General features: G+C 36.3%; 1 protein-coding gene across 10 annotated transcripts in view; it reads left to right on the top strand.

Moving 5' to 3' along the window:
- Positions 1 to 19,124, top strand: part of PDE1A (phosphodiesterase 1A) — a 228,638-nt gene that overhangs the window by 116,755 nt on the left and 92,759 nt on the right. The window contains exon 1 of one of the 10 annotated variants that reach the window (XM_051622894.1): positions 2,641 to 2,671. The exons of the other annotated variants lie outside the window; for them this stretch is intronic. Coding sequence (XP_051478854.1) covers positions 2,664 to 2,671 — 8 coding nt within the window. The 5' untranslated portion in view covers positions 2,641 to 2,663. Of the gene's footprint in view, positions 1 to 2,640; positions 2,672 to 19,124 lie in introns of those variants that run through there. 10 annotated transcript variants of the gene reach the window in all.

The raw sequence follows: 19,124 nt of genomic DNA, 5'->3' as shown, positions 1-19,124 counted from the left end.
AAAGTGCAATTGGGTGAAAGTTGCCTAACACTTTGATTATAAAGATCTGTTTCTTTAATTTATAACCTTGCGAAAACTACAGTGAAATTTTCCATGCTAGGTGGCTTTTCTAGGCTTTTTTTTTTTTTTTTTTTTTTTTTTTTTTTTTTTTTTTGTAATTTGAAGATTTTAGCGAAAACATTAGAGGCTTTTCTGAAGCTTGGGAAAAATTGTTTTCGACTAGAACAAAATCCTGGTGATTTTACTTCAGAGTGGTTTTTGGGTTCCCTGGCACTTGAAATGTGACAGAGTGCTCATTTTGTCATCTGCATTGTAATTTTTATTGACCTAATGAAGTTTTATCTCAAATGGATAGTAATAACCTTCTGCTAAAGTTGAGTTTTAATAGACTGGGTTTTAGCTTGCTAGGATTGTAAAGCAGAGTCCCCAGGCAATTCTGTCTAGGGAATTCTGTCCAACTCAAAGAGCGACTGTCTTCACAGCGCCTCTGTGCCAGCTGGGTTGGGTTTGAAATTACAAAGCAGCTATGCTAGGGGACTTTCCAAGATGGTCACATTGTTCTTTGGAGTGCTTTTGTTAGCAGTTTTGCTAAGAGATTCCTGCTTCCTGCAGACCTGAAGCTCAGGGCAAAAATTCAAGGTTGTCAAAATGATTAAAACTGCAACTGCTATATAAAACTGAGTAAGAATCTGCTCAGTAAAGCAAATCAAAAGTCCTTGCACATCCTGGGTTTTATTTGCATTCACGTGACAGAAATAAAGAGAAAAACATCTTTCTTTTGATACTAGCACAATTTCAGCATGTATTCATGTTGCTTTTTTCCTAATAGCTCCATGTACAAAACAGTGCAATTAGTCCAGAAAACAGGAAGTTCAAATCCTGGCCCAGTTTGTGAACCAGATTTTTCTTTTTTGATACCCTATAATCAAATTCCTGCCATGCACAGCTTTCATAAAACAGTATTTACCTGGTTACTTCTGCTGCAGAAGCAAACTTCTTTCATTTTTTATTTTCTTTTAAAAACCTTAGTAGAAATGCAACAAAGTAAAACATAAACCAGTGCTACTTAATATTCCCACACTCTCTTCTGGTCCTGCCAAAAAGGATATTACAAAATTTACTGTTAAAGAGAAACAACAGAAGAGCATTAAATTTATCTAGGGACTTCTACTAAACAGTGAAAATATCATATATTCTCAGGGAGTGTATGAATCAGGGAAATTCAGTGATATACTTGGTTCTGCTTTTTCTGTTTGTTTTAGTTATGCTTCTCTCTTCACTAGTTCATAAAACTCTTTCTTGATAGTTACTGCAAAGAAAACTTCTAAAATCTGTTTTACTATGAGAAAGCAGTACCATCATCACGGGAACAAGAGTGCATAAACAGTGTCATTGCTTGGCAAAGTCACTTTCTATCCTACCCCCACTTCACTTGGTAATTTTTCTATGATGTGACCATCTGAGTTTTCTCAGATGAGAAGGTTATTAGCATGTAGGGAACAAAAAGCTCATGGGAAAATTCCTTTTTTAACCTTTTCTTTGTTATTTTTCTTGACTGTTCATTCTCTGTTCTCATCTTTATAAAATGTGTCTGCTGCAGTACAACTGCTAATTATTTATTGCTGTCTTTATACAGAAGTAAAGTAGGATTATTCATAAAATTACTTAGTACAGTTTCTGAGTGAAAAAAGGGTTCTTGGAGTTCTTGTTAAAAAATCTAATATTAGAGAAGGGATGTGAACTTAAGATATTTAGCCCTGGAATCCGGGAATTCTCTTCCCAGACACAGAACTGGTGATTAGCCTACAGTTTGTCTAGATTGTGTTACTTTTTGTTTGTTTGTTTGTTTTGTTTGTTTGTTTTTAAGGTGATTTAATTTTCCTTCTTCCCAATAAATTAATCTTAAATCACATTCTTTAAAAGGATTTGATAGAATGATGAGTATCATTCTGTGAAACTTCATATTTTAGAGAGAAATCACAAAGCTTGTGAAGCCTGGGCTGTTCTGCACTGTCTTTATATTATGCTCATTTGAGCACACCTAGGGTATTTTAGGATTCTAATATATATTGAAAAAGGAGGGCAAAGGATTTGCTTTGAGGTCTCAAAATAGCACTTTAGTAGAGTTCTAATTTCATTTAGTGCTGCTAATTGCTCAGGTCCCCTTCAAGGAGTACTTGAAAAATAGTGAATGAACAGTTGTGGAAGGTAGACTGTCTACTGTTTAAAAGTCTTACCTGTCTGGGTTAATGTTTTGACCTAAAAACTCAATATCCTGAAAAAGTGCCTGAAAATTTATTCTTTGCTTCTTATTCTATCTTAAATATGATGTTCATATTCAATAGTCAGTTTTTTGCTGAGGTCTTCCCTGCAAGTATTGATCCTGTCCCAAGATGTGCTTTTGGAAATAACATCAAGGTTATAGTTCACTACTTTATGAACAAGGTTATAATTAACAATGTAGAAAGTAGATATTTTCAGATGTGAAGTATTTTCTGGAACATGTCATTCTTCTACCTTTGTTGTTTTTATGTTTAAACTAATATTTGCTTATGGAACGGTGAAAGATTGTAAATAGCTGATAGAACATTACCTAGTTGCCGTAGTGCTATGCAACCCTCTTCAAAGAAATGTGGGCAAGAACTCTGTTTGATCCTTGGTGCATGCACAGGTAAGAAAACAGTTCCATGAGAAACTGTACTTAGTAATGATTTTCCATGCTGGGCCTGTCAGCAGGTTTGAAATTTTCCCACGATAGAGGAGAAAGGTACAAAATGGAAAAAAATGTAGATTTACTTGTAGATGTACTAACACTTCAAAACAGCCTCTACTCAGGCTACTTGGGTAGGATACAGCATTTACTAAAATAGACTCTTAGAGGAAAATCAGTGTTGTAAGGTGCCACTGTTATTTCGTACCTAATTCATATTAACTTATTTGCTGGTGTCCCTTTGATCCTACTGATTTTAATCAGCTTTCTGTTTGTCTTTTAAGTCCTTCTTCCTCTGCTTAATTAAAGTTTGTACACTCTGTTAACCTTGATTTTCTTCCTTATAGCTTAGCTATTTTACCACAGCTTTGTCTAGCTACTATATTTCTCAGTGTTGCCTTCCCCCCCCTCCCCCCCCCCCTCCCCCCCACCAAGAAGAAGTGGCTTAATAGCTAGTTGAAGCTACAACATACACAGAGACAGTCCTGCATGTGAGCACATCTCAAGGCTCTAGTGTTTAGTTAAACAATCCTTCTACAAATATAGGTACGGAAAAGAAATATATCAAGACTAGCACTGAAAACATTCACTGACAAGGTTTTCCTCTGCTGAGATCACTAAGATTACTCAGCTAGTGCAGTGTTTTCTCCTTCTGATGTTAGGTATGACCTTGTGCAAAGGCCTTCTCAAAGAGTGTATTTCCTTTCAAGATAGGGTTTCTGACTGCATCTAAACCTGGCCTCTTGTCTCAGTCCTCGTGTAAAGAAGAACTGAACAAAAACAACAGTAATTTGGACCTATTGCTGGAAGTAAACGGACTTATGAGGAAATATACAAGTTTACTGTAGTGGGCAAAGGTGATGGTAATTAGGTGTCAAACTGGGTGGCCCAGAACCACCCCCCAGCTTCTTGGTTTGTACTGTTGTGTGAACACAGAAGGAACATAATTCTCCAAAAGAAAACAATTATTTGGTCCCAACAACCATGGGACCTTCACTGTACAGACACACACACAGACACATGGTAGTAACTCCTAGGATACCAAGTGAGCTTCTTACTTGCACTGTAGCTAGAGGTCATGCTGTGCTTGGAAAATGCAGCCCATCTCTGCTGTTATAAGGATAGCTTTGGTAAGAAACAGCCTATTTTATGTTCCATTGGGATTGGAATAACAACCTCCAGTGTTATTCAGAGTAAAGTTTCACCTACACTACACTGAGGTCCTCTTGGCTGTGTGCTTCCATCTGTTCCTTGACAGCAGGCTGCAGAAATAGCCAAGAGGGGAGTCGGTTTAGGCAGGTGAGCTGGGGGAAGTCCCATTCCCTTTTTGTTTTCCTGGATCCCAGAGAGCGCTTTCATTTTTTTCAGCTCAGGTTGCTCAACTGACTCACATGTCACCATCCTACCAGATCACTTCTGGAGAAACTGGAAGGAGCATGTACATGACAGGGGAGAAGAGAATATACTCACCGCACTGGACATCAGTCACTGTTACTTAACAGGGGCTTTTCTGTTAATACAGAGTTAGGTCTGGCAGAATAGATCAAGAGCTGTTCTATGTAAAAAACTGGTGCAAAGGTTCGCCCTTGTATACCAGATTCACCATTTTAATAAGTAATTCATGTAGATACACCATATTTTGAATAGTAAAAGGTATGAAATATTGATCTCAAGGATGGATGCCCTAGATATGTTTTATCATTTCTACATCAGTAATTTAACTTCTCTTGTGTATTTAATTAAGCTGACATCTCTGAATATAAAGCAAATCTGCACTGAAATTAGGGCCAGTAGGAGATCTTTTACCATTTAAATTCTACTTTCAACCCGAAGTGACAGTCTCAGTGTATGTTGCCTTCTGCAGAGAGGTTCATGTTGCTTGTACAGCAAAAGAAATCTGGAAGATGGACTGCACATTTCTTAGCAGTTCAGGGGACATGACCCTGTAAAGGCAGTATTACAGGATGGTTGTTCACAGTGTAGCCTATTCCCCCCTAGTTCCATTACTACATGTTTTTTTTAGCTGAAGAAAGTTGTATTGGAAATATAAACAGAGCTCTAAAAGCCACAAGGCATCCTTAACTATATTGCCATCAAACCTTCTGTTTCACAAATAAGTATCGTGTTTTCCTTGGATTTATTAGCACTTTCTCCCTGTTACTTTTTCCATCAGTAATACTACCTCAGGATGTCAACATTTATTACAACAGTTTTGACAGGTAAAGAATTACAGTATTGCAACAATGTTCTGCCTCCTAATTGTCCTCAGAATGAAAAACTCTTTCTTATTAAACAACTTGTTCTTTTTCAGGAATAAATATTCCTGTTTTGTGATCTGTTTTCTCTGTAATTCTGTTTCAAGGTAGTTACTGAACACTGCTTCAAATATTTTGCCAGTTCGTATTTGTTTCTCAGACAAGAGGTTTTTGTAACTAACTCTGAAGCAACCAACTAATTTTGGAAAGCAAAATGTTTCCATGTTACAAAGATTAGCCAGTAAATGAGTATTAACTTTGTTCCTTTGTGAAAAAAAAAAAGTGAAACAACTTTGCTGGTGCAATTTTTAATTTTTTTTAAAATTTTTTTTTCCTCATTTAGTGCACACAAGGTAAGTTTGTTTCTTAGCAGTTCAACTCAGAGACTTAAATCAGGAAAACATCTGCAAAGGTGTATCAATAAACTGTGCAACTTCTTAAAACATTGAGCTGGAATAATCATGATATTTAAGGGCATATTAATGCATTAGGGCACTTTTAAATTCACTACTGCTGACTTCCAGTTGCTGCTCCATTGACATTTACACCTGTGCATTCTCGCTGACGTCAGTTGGGTTTATTATGGAAGTTAAGCAAGACCAGTAATTGGCACTAAACGTAAAATGTTCTGTTTGTAAAGAAAACAATGTGTGCAGAAAGGAATGAATATCAAGAGGGTTCAAAAAGTTTTGGCATGTTATTAAGAGGAAATATTTAACAGGATGGTTAAACTTTAAGCTAAAAATATTTTCCTGTTGGTTTTATTAAAAACATCTCTTTAGATTTTAAATGAAAAAAAGACACCTACAGACCAACTGTAGTCACCCTGACAACAACCTAAACTCAAAATCACATAACAGTATTGTTTGGCAGCATAGTTAGCTTGCAAGCTACTACATGAAATCAGCAGAACATAGGCTATCCCACTTCACCTTAAGTCATATATTTTTCTTCTGTCTTAATACATGAGCAAACCATAGGACACACAAACATGAGCTCAGGCTCTGCTATATGTCCTGAATAATTTTTGTCAATTTTGGTTTTATAACTTTTCTTTTAAAGACAGGTCTTTTTTGGGGGGACCTGTGATTGTCTGCATTTTTTGCTAGTGTTTGTGAAAATAGAAACAGATAACTTTCTTGACTGTGCTACCGGGGAGTTTATTCCTCACAGAATTATGGAAGCCAGAGATGGCAATGACCTACTAGTATCAAATCATGCAGCCATATCTCTTGCCAATGCAAAAATATTCCCCAAACTACACTGAGTGTTATTGTCTAGTCTAGTTATAAAAGTTTAAAGCTATGTAGATTCCATTGTTTCCCTTGGGAGCCCAGTTTGTTTTGCTGCCAGGAAGCTTTCCTGATACTCAGCCTCAATTTTTCCATGTTTAATTTCAGGCTATAGTATGAGAGTCTCATACTGAATAACTATTCTGCTTTTTCTTTATAATCTCAAAATATTTGTAGATGCTGTCAGTCTAGTCATATGTGAACAAATCTGTATTTAATTATTTTTAGCTTTCCTCTTTAATTGAGTCTTTTCAAGCTGCCAGTTAATGCGCTTTTAGAGCAATTTCTACTTTCTATGGATTTTGTTTGGTTGTAGGAAAACTTAATTCCTTTTGTTTCTTATACCAAATTCATATGCAAAGTAATGCTCTTTTTCTTTTCCAAGATGTAGCCAAACATTTCCAAGTTCTGGGATTCTTTTCAGTGACATGCTAGCATGACTACTTGGTCCCCTGAAGTCTATCTTAGAATTTTCATTTTCAAGCTCTCCCCTTGAATACATATTGAAATATGTTCTTGCACGTTCTGCTTGGCCTGTGATGGTGTGAGATTATTTTCATAATGGTTTTACTTCTGTGCTTTTGCAATAGTTTTTAAATCCTCTTTGTTCTCACCTGCCTTGAAATTTGAAAATTTAATTAATGTTTTTTCCATTACTACATAAAAAGTAAACAAAAAGAAAACTTTCAATCCTGGATATTAGCAATGATACAGCATCTCATCTTGACGTTACTCTGTTTATGATTTTCATGCCAATTTTCAGTTCTCAGAATTACCTTCCTTTCTGACACAATTTGACTTATACTTCCATGTATTTCAGTGTCCAAATCTTTCTGGAAATTTGGTGATATAATTTCTACTCAATTGATCTACTTGTTTTAGTGCTCCACCAAGAAGAAAATTGAGATTACTTGATTTGGTCCTTATAAAAACCAAAAACTAAATTGTCCATGATCTCATAATTCTGCAGCTAATCACTATGCTAGTCTCTTAAGGTATGTCCTGAATTACTAGGGAGCTACAAATTCAAATGACTTTTTGATAGCTGCCAGCATCACAGTTTACTTCCCTCTGTTCTAACATTTACTTATCACAGGTCTCCAGATGCTATTAGATCTGTGGATTGTTAACTTACTGGAAAGCTTTTGGGCGTTTTGATATTTTTTGCTAATTCCTTCCTTGGAGCACTCATTGACACATGAAATTCTTTCCTATGGAAATCTGTTCATGGTGATTATTGTGCTAAAGAGAAAGAAAATTTGAAGACCTTTCTTATAGGAAATGCTTGTAGGAGAGTGACTTCAGTCATCAACTTAGTTTAAAAGTATTGATGGACTTACGGGACTGTTTGAATACATCTATTTGTATCCTGGCAGATTCATCGTAATCAGCAATTTAAGACCATGCCTGTGACATCTACATTTAGGCTACCTCAGTGTCCAGGAGACGTTGTCCATCTTTGTAAATCTTACCTCCAGAGCACCCAGAACAGTTTATTATTCCACTAATGGAGTAATTCAAGCAGCAGTGCTGTGGAATTCCTTTTCTCCATAGTTCTTGGACCTACTGTGCTTATGTAAACAAACTGAACGTTTTATGCAAATCTCTATCTGAAGTATTTGATCAGTTCTTGTTAGACATGTATAACTTTATCTCACTCAGTCAGTACTTCCTTGGAGGCAGCAGAAGGTACCCTCTGATTAGATTCATAATTCTTGACCTGGTGAATGTGCATGGCTCTGAGGGATTTCCTCAGCAGGGCACTGGTTGGAGCAATCACCAGAATGCCTGTATGCAAAACAAAGTAGTTTCTTTAAGAAGATGGCTGCTGTAATAAATATCAGGGAACTATTTTGGGAATACAGGAAGTAGGTAAATGGAAAGCAGCCTTATAAGAACAACTATATCTTTATGGAAGAGGTGTTCCTGACACATACAAGACAGATGAAAATAAAAGCTTTGTTTTTTAAGGGCATCCTAACTCACTTATAGTGGAAAGGAATGTAGAATTTTCTGGTAGGAATCCAGTTTTCAGGATAGTGTAGTGAGCTTTATATCCTTTTTCTCAAAGCTAAGTGTTTACACCGCCCCAGCCATTTAAATGCATTGCACACCATTCTGTGGCCTGAGGATGAAACAGTTTGATGACTTGCAGATGTAATGGTGAGTTGAAAAGGACAAGTATTTTGCTGTTGTGTATAGTGCCAACAAGATTTCAAATTGTGAATTATAAATATCTTAAGAATGACTAGGAGCAAGAAACAAAACAAAGTAATAAGTAACAAACCAAAGTAATAAGTAACAAAATAGAGTTCATAGTGACATTTTATAAATAAATGATAAGTGGTTCTTTACACAATGTAACATTATACTGAGGGATTCCTTTCCAAAGGACACTGTGGATACCAGAAGTCTACATGCAGAAAGAGACTGAACAACTTAATGGAAGAGTTTCTAGATTCATAGAAACCATCTCTGTGTCAGGGAGACCTTGATCCCCACGTGGCTGCAGGCCATGAGAGTATCCAGTATCACTGTATACTACTTATGTTCTTTTCCCTGGACATCTGCTTCTAGCCAGTTTCATGATGAATGGTACATGTACTTTAGCTGATATCTTGCCATGAAACATGCTTATCAAAGAGAATACATCCTCCTTAGTGAAATCTGGGGCATAACCATCTGGGAGAAGAACAGTAGTTGTCTTTCTGGAAGATAATGTAACATTGTTTTGAGAAAACTTTGCTATTTCTTGGGTAGTACTGAAAAAACACAATTAGACAAATGCCATCTCACCATAAAGCATAAATCAATTAAGTTTAAACACTGCACTATTGAAGTTTTTAAAATAAATCCTCCAAAATGTCTAGTTGTACAAAAATGTTGGAAGAATTAAAAATGTTTCACAATACACATATAGTTCCTCTATCAAATTCTGAATACTTCATTCTAATGTTGGGTGGTTACAGGATGATAACTTTAAAGTTCAGAAAGAGACTTAAAATAACAATCACTATTGATTTTTATTGGGTGTGTCTCAAAATTGAGGCCTTCATGTATCAAGATGCTTGGTTCTGTATATCCTTTTGCTTGGGGATACAGTGAGAGGACACTGAGGTATATTTTTAATATGGAAAGAAACTGGCAAGATTGTTCTGTGAAGATCTCCTGACATGCCACCAGATACATCTGTGTGCCAGGGTGCACATTGCAGCCTGTGGTTGGGAAGCTGGAGAGGTTCTTTGCTCTGCCTCCCAGCTGCAAAATTGTATATGTCATCAGAATAGGTGAGCTCAAATCTGTGAAGTTTAAAAGTAGAAGTAGGCTGTTGGCTTAAATGAACTGGTCATAACCTTAGTCACACACATGCTTTTAAATAGCCCACTGATTAAAGGACTATTTCTGATCCAATTTACCTATCAGAAAAAAAAGTCATTAATTAAAGTTGTACACTTGGTAATAAAACATATAAACTCCTCTGTCAAACAATGTGTACCTCCGACATAGCAGGAAAAATGTGTTTACCATCTGGGCAGACTGAATTAGAGAAAGTAAGGCGAGAGGTGTCTGCTTACAAGTACTTCGTCTGTTTCTTAGGCATGTTGGGGACTTCTGCCAGTTTCAGGAACTACTTTCAGTAGTGGCTTCATATGCCTTTACCATCGCTTGTGGGTGGAGTTTCCCCCATCTGCACAGCAGATGAAACTTTTGGACAAGCAGACATCACAGGAGTTCTTAACTGAGCTGAAAACCATCATATTTTAAGTACAAAAACTTTTCAAGATCTTAGTGAAATAAGATACGAATTTCAGTTTGGTTCTGTGGAGTTTATAAATCTGTAAATTTATAAATGGGGACAAGATCTGAGAGCAATAAATTCTGGAGTCTTTTAAAAATAAAAATGTAGCTAAATCATCCGTTTCTTTGTCAGTACCTTACAGTAGGGTTCCAATCATTGGCATGTAAATACAAAAAGAGAAGTGAATGTTTTTAAAAGTATGTCTTGAGAATGCTCCTGAGGTTAGTAGTAAATGTAAATATGTATGTATTACAGATGGAAAAAAAACATCCATTCAGTTTCTGCTGCAGAGCTATTGGTCCTGTTTGACAGCAAACAGGTTCATTCTTTCTGAGAAGTTTTGCAATATTAGATGTGGTTGCTGTCTCAGTGACTTTTAAAGCAATTTTATTTCTGCATAACAAAATTAATTTTTTTGCTGTGAAAGCAATTCTTGGTATCCGTACATCTCTGAACATCTAATCCAAAATATGGCAACCTGTTTAAGTAATCAACAAATAAAAGGCAGTAACTGTGCCTTGATGTTGCTGTTTGCTAAGAAGCAGTAGAACTGGCAATGGGAATTCAATGATTGTGTAACAGAGACAAATTTAGAAAGGGAGATGAAGCAAAATTAGGATATTGAACTATTTATCTCATCCCATGCAAGAACTTTGAAAACACCAGACAATTATTCTCATGTGGTTTGAGAAACATGAAACATTAAGCATTATTGTGTTTTTGAGCATACCACTTATAAAATGATTTGTAGATGAGAAAAAAATCCTGTTAAGCTTGTTCATTTTAATAGCAAAAAAAATCACTTTGGTAACAAATAGCAGTACTGAGTTAAATAGCTAAATGTCGCTTGGAAACAGGGGTCATCTCCCGTCTCTAGCTCTGTATGTGCACATATATTCAAATGACCACAGCTTTTGTGAGTGTAATTTGTATTTTTCAATATTGGAGAATTATCATAAGTTCCATGAATTTGTTGAGAACCGAAGTACCATGTCATCATCATTTTGAATGTGATGCAGCTGAAATCAATACTTTCTCATCAGACTAATTATGGTTTATAGCACTCTAGAATGATCTGTCTTTAAGAATTGGGAAAGATAATACAGGTAATTTTCCTATAGTGAAAAGATAGATGTGAGAGATTTATGAGGTTGATAGTTACATAAGGCTTACCTATTTTATTTTGTGATATTATAAATATTTTGAATGAAAATATAGTAGAGTTTCTATAGAATTATTGCCATGTACATTTGATATCCTTCAAATTTATGAGTAATGAATTTGTCTTTATTGGATTATTTGCACTACTGCATTATAAAGAAATCAGAACACTAATGAGCAAAATCAAATAAAAAAATTAATTTTTTTTTCAAGTTTATGCCCTTTCTATATTAATTGTTCCTCAATTTAATTGCAAGAAATCTGCATGAAATAACTCCCTTTAGATTGAAATGTTTATTATAATCAAGCGCTTTACTCACAATTTCAACCTTTCTCTCAATTTTTCATAAGTAGTATTGTAGCTTCTTCGATCAATTTGCTAGTTACCTGCAAATATTATGGATCTACTGTATTGTAGCAGTTACAAATAATGCATTTTTTGTCATTTGCATATGCTATTCAGTAAGGAAAGAAAATAAGCAAATTATGTAACTGAATTTTGTTTGCATTGTGCAATGACGTGGCATTTTATGTTATCTCTTAGTTCATATTTGTAGCCAGCAGGTCAAAGGAAGGTGATTCTCCCCCTTTACTTGGCTCTCGTGAGACCCCATCTAGAGTACTCTGTCCAATTCTGGACAACAGAAGAAGGACATGGAGCTCATGGAGAAAGTCCAGAGGACTTCCTCTCCTATGAAGACAGGCTGAGGGAGTTGGGGCTGTTCAGCTTGGAGAAGAGAAGGCTCCAGGGAACCTTACAGCAGCCTTTCAATACCTGAAGAGGGCTATAGGGAAAGCTGGGGAGGGACTTTTTTCAAGGGCTTGTAGTGAGAGGACAAGAAGTAATGGATCAAAACTGGAAGGGGAGAGATTTAGGTTAGACATTAGGAGGAAATTCTTCAGTGTGAGGGTGGCGAGACACTGGAAGAGGTTGCCCAGGGAAGTTGTGGATGCCCCATCCCTGGAAGCATTCAATACTAGGTTGGATGGGGCTCTGAGCAACTTGATCTAGTGGGAGGTATTGCTGCCTGTGAAGGGCCATTAGAACTAGATGATCTTTAAGGTCCTTTCCAACTCAAACCATTCTGTGATTCTGTGATTCTATGATATTTAACCATTTGATAGGTTTGACACAATCAACTCCTTTGGAACCTTTTTTTATTTATTTTTAAGCTAGAGAGTAGTAGAACCCTGCTAAGCACAATAGAGATGAGTTCTCAGGGAATATGGCAGAAAGGTGATTTAAAGACGGGAGTGAAAACATCAGGACTGGGGATTATAGGAAACATACTGAACTTCTTGAAAGCTAGGTCTGGCCAGGCAGTCGCTGTGGTGTCTTGAGGCTGTAGTTCTGGGCAATGTAGAGAACTCCCTGCTGTTTTTTCAGCATATGGGAGAAACAAAGGGCACAGAGTGGCAAGAATGAGCCTGTGAGCTCAGAGAGTTGTGTCCTATTTCCCATGACCCCAGTACCTATCTTCTCATGTTCCTTGGTGTCACTATTTGTAGAACAGAGATAAAATTTGGTGTGCAAGTCTCAACTTGTTTATAAAATGTCACAGTATCCTTGGATAGGAAGTGGTATGAAAATATAATCTATTCTGGCAAGCACAACCCCACAGTACCAGTCTCTTCCACTCTGCATCTTAATGTTTTAGCACAGCTAATTTCTATGCAAATATATTGTCTTAACAAAAGTGAAGTTATCTCATAAGAAATAAAGTACATGATCCCAATTATTAAGATTAATACAGCTCTTTGTGACACATGTTTAGACATAATTTACTACTAGGTTAGTTTCCTAATAAGATGCCTTGGGATTCAAATAGTTTTAATGTGTTTTTTTTTTCTTTTAATTTTCAACAATTAAAACGAAAATAGTTCAGGAAATTTAGATAACCTACTATTTATATCTATACAGCACAGAAACACAATAATATACTCATAAAATGTGAACACTCATTACTCATTACGTTCATATGAATTTCTGCTTTTTGCTCAAGACTGAGTGTAAAAGCCAAATAAATATGTAACATTTAAATTTCTTTAACCAGGAATAAGAAATCAGGGGGATCCTGTAGAATTTTTAGTAAACTTTTAATTGAGGTGTGACTAACATCAAGCAGCTTTTTAGATTTTATTGACAATAGAGCAACCTTTTCCAAGGTGGCATAATTGGGTTGAGAGCAGAGCAGGTTATAAAAGAAGAACAAATAGTTCATTACTGATTCTGTAGGGTCTTTTACTTGTAATTCTAAATTATCAAATATGACAAATTAACTACAGATTTCTTCTGAAGTATTTCTTTCAAGTCATGTAATGATTGTTAGATTTCTATTTTTATGATGGAGTTCTACAAAAGGATTACTTTCACATAAGGTCTTTTCTGTGTAAGCATGTGCCTTTTTTTTTGCCCTGAATCATAGAACGGTTTGAGTTGGAAGGGACCTTGAAGACCATCTTGTAAGTCAGAACTTTTTTTTTTTTTTTTTTTTAAATTCAAAGATTTGACTTGAAATTCTCCAGAAAATTCTAGGCTATTTCTAAAAGTACTAGATAACCTAAAATCACGTATTTTTATTGAAGAAATGATTTTTTTTTCCTGTTTTCACATTCACAGAAATACTTTCTAAAGTTAAAACTGATCACAAAGCAGCTTTACATCTTTTTATTTGAAAATCACTGGGTCAGATTCATAGTTTCAATGGCACAAACTATCCTTGTTGAACAGGATAAAAATTATAGGATGATACTTTGATTTTATACTTAAAAGTTCAGATTAAGACATAATTTGAAGTATTGGCATCGGGACATAATGTATCTCCTGACTTAAAAGAAGATTAAGTAAGTTATAAAAATAACACGATATAAAGACAAGAAGAGAAAAATCTCCCTTGAGCTGAATGTCCTTGCTTAGTTACTACAAGATATGAACAGTAGGGTTTGGGTTTTTTTTGTCTTATTCCCAACATAATTTTTTGTATTTACCTTCCTGTGAAGAAATTCTTCTGGCTGGGGAATGTGCAGGGCATGAGTACCCCTGACCTTGAAGGGAATTCCTCTCTCTCAGGACTCATGAGACTTCAGCACTTTCAGGCCTTTGCAGCTGCCTTGCCCCAGCCTACACAAAATGGAACAGTTTTCTAGGCAATCCAACAGGCTCAATCACAATAAATGAATAAATGCATCTCTTAGCAGCAACTATGTAAGAAGTCGCAGGGCAGTTAACTATTAAACAGTGGCGGTTATTCCTGTCTCAGGATGTAACTGTAATCTTTTCAGGTTTTCCATAGGAAATAGGAAGCGTCAGGGAGCTGGGAAATTTCATACAGTCTTCCTACTGTTATACTCCTCTGCTGAGGCACCAGTTCTTTTTCTATCTTCTGCTTCTATTTTCTTTCTTTTCTTTTTTTTTTTTTCCTGTTGTTAGGATGAAATTTTACTAATGCCAGTAGCATCAAGTACATTAGCAAAATTATAATCAAGTGAATATGCCAGACTGATGTATATGCCCTGGCACAGAAAGGGTTGAGACCCTTTGATCTTATTTGTAGCTTTTTGACCAATGAGAACTCTGAAGTATTTAGTACAACTGAAGGTATGGTCTTATAGCTGACAAATGATTTTCTAACTTCAAGAAGCGCATTCAGAGATATATTGGCATGAAGAATCTTCTTCAGAGGCCACCAAATGGTTAAGAAGCCATTGTATAATGATAGCTTGGTGCTGAGGCTGAATAACAAGTGAAGAAGAGAATATCCTCTTAACCTTTAGCTCTGCTTTTCAGCTGACATTTGGTGAGATGCAACTTGTGGTGCAGAGAAGACATTTTTCCATGTTGTTTCTTATGTTTACCCCAAACATACAGCTTTGTTCACAATCCACTTGACTATAGCAATTAGTAGCCAAATTTAGATGTAACCATTTCCTTGGAATAACTTTGGAATCTCTTAAAATTAGTCTTATAGGGCACTTGGGTTTCTGGGAAGGTTTTATTTTAGTTTCCAGTGACGTGATATGGTATGCTGTGTGATTCTGCAGCAAAATAGCTGGCACTATTTGAAAAGGACAGATAGTAGCATTTTCCATTGTTCACAAATGAGGCTTTCTGATTTAACAAATAGTACTACTTTCCTTTGGAAAACTGTAAATACTACAATTACAGATTTGCAGCAAAGCCAGCAGAAGTGCAGGCTAAACTTAATTTTATCTCGGTGTTGGGACAGTCATGTTCAGGTATCTACTATGCAGCAACCTCAGATGCTGTGCTGTGTGGGGCCGGTGCCATTTCTGATGTCTTTAGTGGGAAAGAAGTATGAGGGGCTACTGGGATCTTGTAAGAGCTGAAGCAGGTGTCTCAGCTATTGCCAGACCAATATTTTGCTCTGTTTTCTAGACCCCTTTTATGTTTCAGTGGTTTCCTAAAAAATAGAGCAAACAGTCTAATTTTAGTGGAATAGATTGTGTAAATATAGAAAGATGTGTTTATTTATATAACTTGTATAGTGACTTTTTAGGAGAAAACATCTTCTATATAGCAATAGTAGTGCCACAAGCCAGAAGCAAAGTCAAATAACTCCTAGTGGGTGGAAGCTCTCTAAAGCAGTGTAGAATGTCTGTATCTCACTGTTTACAGTGTGTGGTGAAGAGCAGAACTGCTGTAGTCTTTGATAAGAATCTCAAAACCAGAGTAATGTCTCAATTTGAGCATAGAAAGCTACTAAATATTCATTACTTGTACACCACAGATTGAACACGTTCATTTTCTGGTTTGTAGTGGATAAAATGGCATTATATTAACAAATGCTGTTTTCTTTAATAATAATAAAAAAAAGATACTACACATTTATGTAAAAGTATATTGTGTACAGTGGCTCTGAATCCATTTATACCTGCCTAATTGTATTCATACATTTCTCATTATTTTCAGAACATCACGAAATGTTGTAAGTATTACTGATCATCCCTTTAAGGATGGTATTTGTACCATGATCATGGCAAACATCAGAGAAACTGAGGTGGCTGTAAATTCTACATACGGAAACTGCCTAGGAAAGTTACTTTGGTTGGCTTAATAAATTTCTCATATTGGCCTGTGATATGAAGTCTTGTGAACAAATTATAGTCTATAATTTTGTATAAATGAAACAGTGGAGCTAAGAAGAGCTGACATGTACCTTCTGTCAGAGAAACTTTTTTAACTCCCTGTCTTCCTTGTTAGAGTGGAAATGTAGAAGATGCAGATTCACTAAGTCCAGCTAGGATATTCTGGTAATTATCCATTCAGATAATAATTCAGTTATTTTATTGCCAGCCACTGATTCCTATTCTCCAACTACAAGCGTTCTCAACACAGAAATATATTTCTCTAGTGTCCAGTATTCATCTTATTTGTACAATCTGAACTCTGTAAAAATACCCTTTTTTGTAAATTAAGTAAGTTTTGGATCTCATGTACAATCATAGAACCTAAAAAGTGTGATTGAACATCATAAACTGTATTTTTAAATTGTTGTGGGTTGTTGGTGGGTTTTTTTGCTTGTCTTGTTTTGTTGTTGGTTTTGTTTTTTGTTGTTTTTTTTTAATAGAGCAAGGTGGTAAGCCCTTTTTAAAGATACTATCATTTTATGTAGCCTTTTATTATTGCCATATTTCTGAAAATTGTCTTGAAGATAAACATTCTTTTTTAACAAGTTTGTTCTTTAGTTCCTTTCCTGTCCTCAAATGAAAGTATCTAGGTGTGATTTGGAAGGATTTTAAGCTCAAAAGGGCAGATGTCATGAGAGGACAGATGAGAGACTAATTTCCACCTTCATTTATGATGAGCAGCATTGTCAGTTCCGGTCCTTGGGGGCAGGTACCATCTCCCACAGCTGACTGAGAAAAAAATATCTCAGCTGTTCTCTCCCCAGGGAGCCACAGTATGTGTCCTTGTTTTGGAGGGGTGAAGCAGGTGACTTTGGAAGATTTAGTACTGGGAGACAGGAAAGGGGAGGAGGGAGGTCCTGGAGCACTCACATGTTTCCTGGGTAACCTGGTACTTAGACCTGGTAACTAATAAATTAGATTAGTAGCATAAAGTCAAAGCTAGGGCTACAGAGCCTAGTTGATCTCAAAAGAGAACAACAAAGAAATAACCATACATTTTATCTGATTAATTTGGCTCCTGTTTATGTTTTGACCACTACATTATTTGCCCAGCTGTGGAGGTGGATTTAATCTGTGCTCCTTTAATACCGCGTGGTGTGAAAAGATGTTAGTGTGAAGAATGTGTGCTGCTTTCCTATTCGTGTTACTCAGGCGTTGTGCTTGACTGAGAAGCAAGGTAAAACCTGGACACAGTAGTAAATTATGAGATCTCCTTTGTTATAATGGATTATAATGAATCATAAAAGGTGAAAAATCGTACAAAACAAGGGATAACTGTACTCCTGACATCTCAGAATGCAGTATATATGCACTTCCTCTGTCTCTCTGGCTTTCTCTGTCTTTATTTCTGTTCTCACAACACATATACGAGACCAGGCTTTTTATGTCATACTGCAGCAATAGCACCATCCCACACACTCTCTGTCTCTGAAGAAATGTAACCCTTCTCCCATTTAATTTCCAGTAGATTTCAGTGATTTCTGAACTGAATATCTTCTGTCTGAAGGAGCATATATCTGCATATCCTGTAAAGAAATGACAGCCTAGGCTTAAGTCAGTCACTCAAACACAGGCATCTAGTGCCATTTGAGACACTTAAGGGTGCCTGAGACATCCACCTAGGGCTGGCAGATATGACACAGGACCTGCAGGACACCTGTGCTCTTCTGGAACAGCAGCTGGGGACCAGGTGAGATACTCCAGGGCATCTCCAGTGGTGCAGGATGCCTCTACTAGATAACTGATTTGAGCCTTCTGTTTCTGAGCATAATGTATATTTGATGTATAAGATGACTGATCAGAAATTAAGTTCCTGGTTTTGTTTTTGTTTTGTTCTGAGGCAAGGTTGTACAAATCTGTAACTACATTGTCTCCCCATTGATGCTAATGGAACTGCTTTTATGTGTGATTGCTACTGTTGTGGGTGAAATATTCATGACTGAGCTCTCCAGTCCCCAGTTCAGACTCTGCAGCAGCTGTTCTTGAAGGGAACTTTGATAAATGACAGACCATTCATAATTTGTCTTGTTCACAATATTAAAGGAGCAAAGCCACTCAACTTCTAGAGCTAATAACTAAAAATGAGCATGTATATTTACACGGAAGGCTTTGCACTTTAGGACTTGTAAAATCTTCTGTCAATTCTGGCAGTGTACAGTTTGTGAAAGAAGCAAAGGACTAGATTATATAGCATCTCTCTGAAACCAGATTTATGTTTTGTGTGCCAGAAGGACATTAAGCAAATCCTCTGCTTCCTGCTAAAGAAGCTAGCCATTTTGTAGCTCTCCAGAATTTTCTTTCTTTAGTGATAAACATGACTTGGAAAACTTTTCCATGCACCTGGTACTAACCACAGACAACAAATAACAGAACAGGAAACCATAATTAAATTCTTTACTATATAGAAAGCTTTGCAGATGACTTAAGCAGCTACATTATTTATATGCACTGGCTTTTTAAAGAGGTTGATATGTTTTCTTGGCTCATGGAAATGGAAAAATCTGTCTCTCTTCATGTATTCTGTGTACATTTAATCAGCTTTTAATCCTCTGCATAGTTACATGCCTATATTTTTTTTCCTCCTATTTCAGAGAACAAGACAGAAAAACAAGCATAAAGCATTTCCAGCGAGTTGCATTTCTAACATACAAATGTTGCAGACCAAGCTGGCTGCACGGCTTTAAATGCTGAGGATTTAAAGCAAAATCAGTATAAGAAGGACCTTCTGTTATTACTTAAACATTTCCTTGCTTGAGATG

This window comes from Apus apus, chromosome 6 (assembly GCF_020740795.1).
Source record: "Apus apus isolate bApuApu2 chromosome 6, bApuApu2.pri.cur, whole genome shotgun sequence".
In the NCBI taxonomy this organism is placed as follows: domain Eukaryota; kingdom Metazoa; phylum Chordata; class Aves; order Apodiformes; family Apodidae; genus Apus; species Apus apus.
Note: the sequence above shows the minus strand (reverse complement) of the source record. Positions and strands in the feature narration are given on the sequence as shown.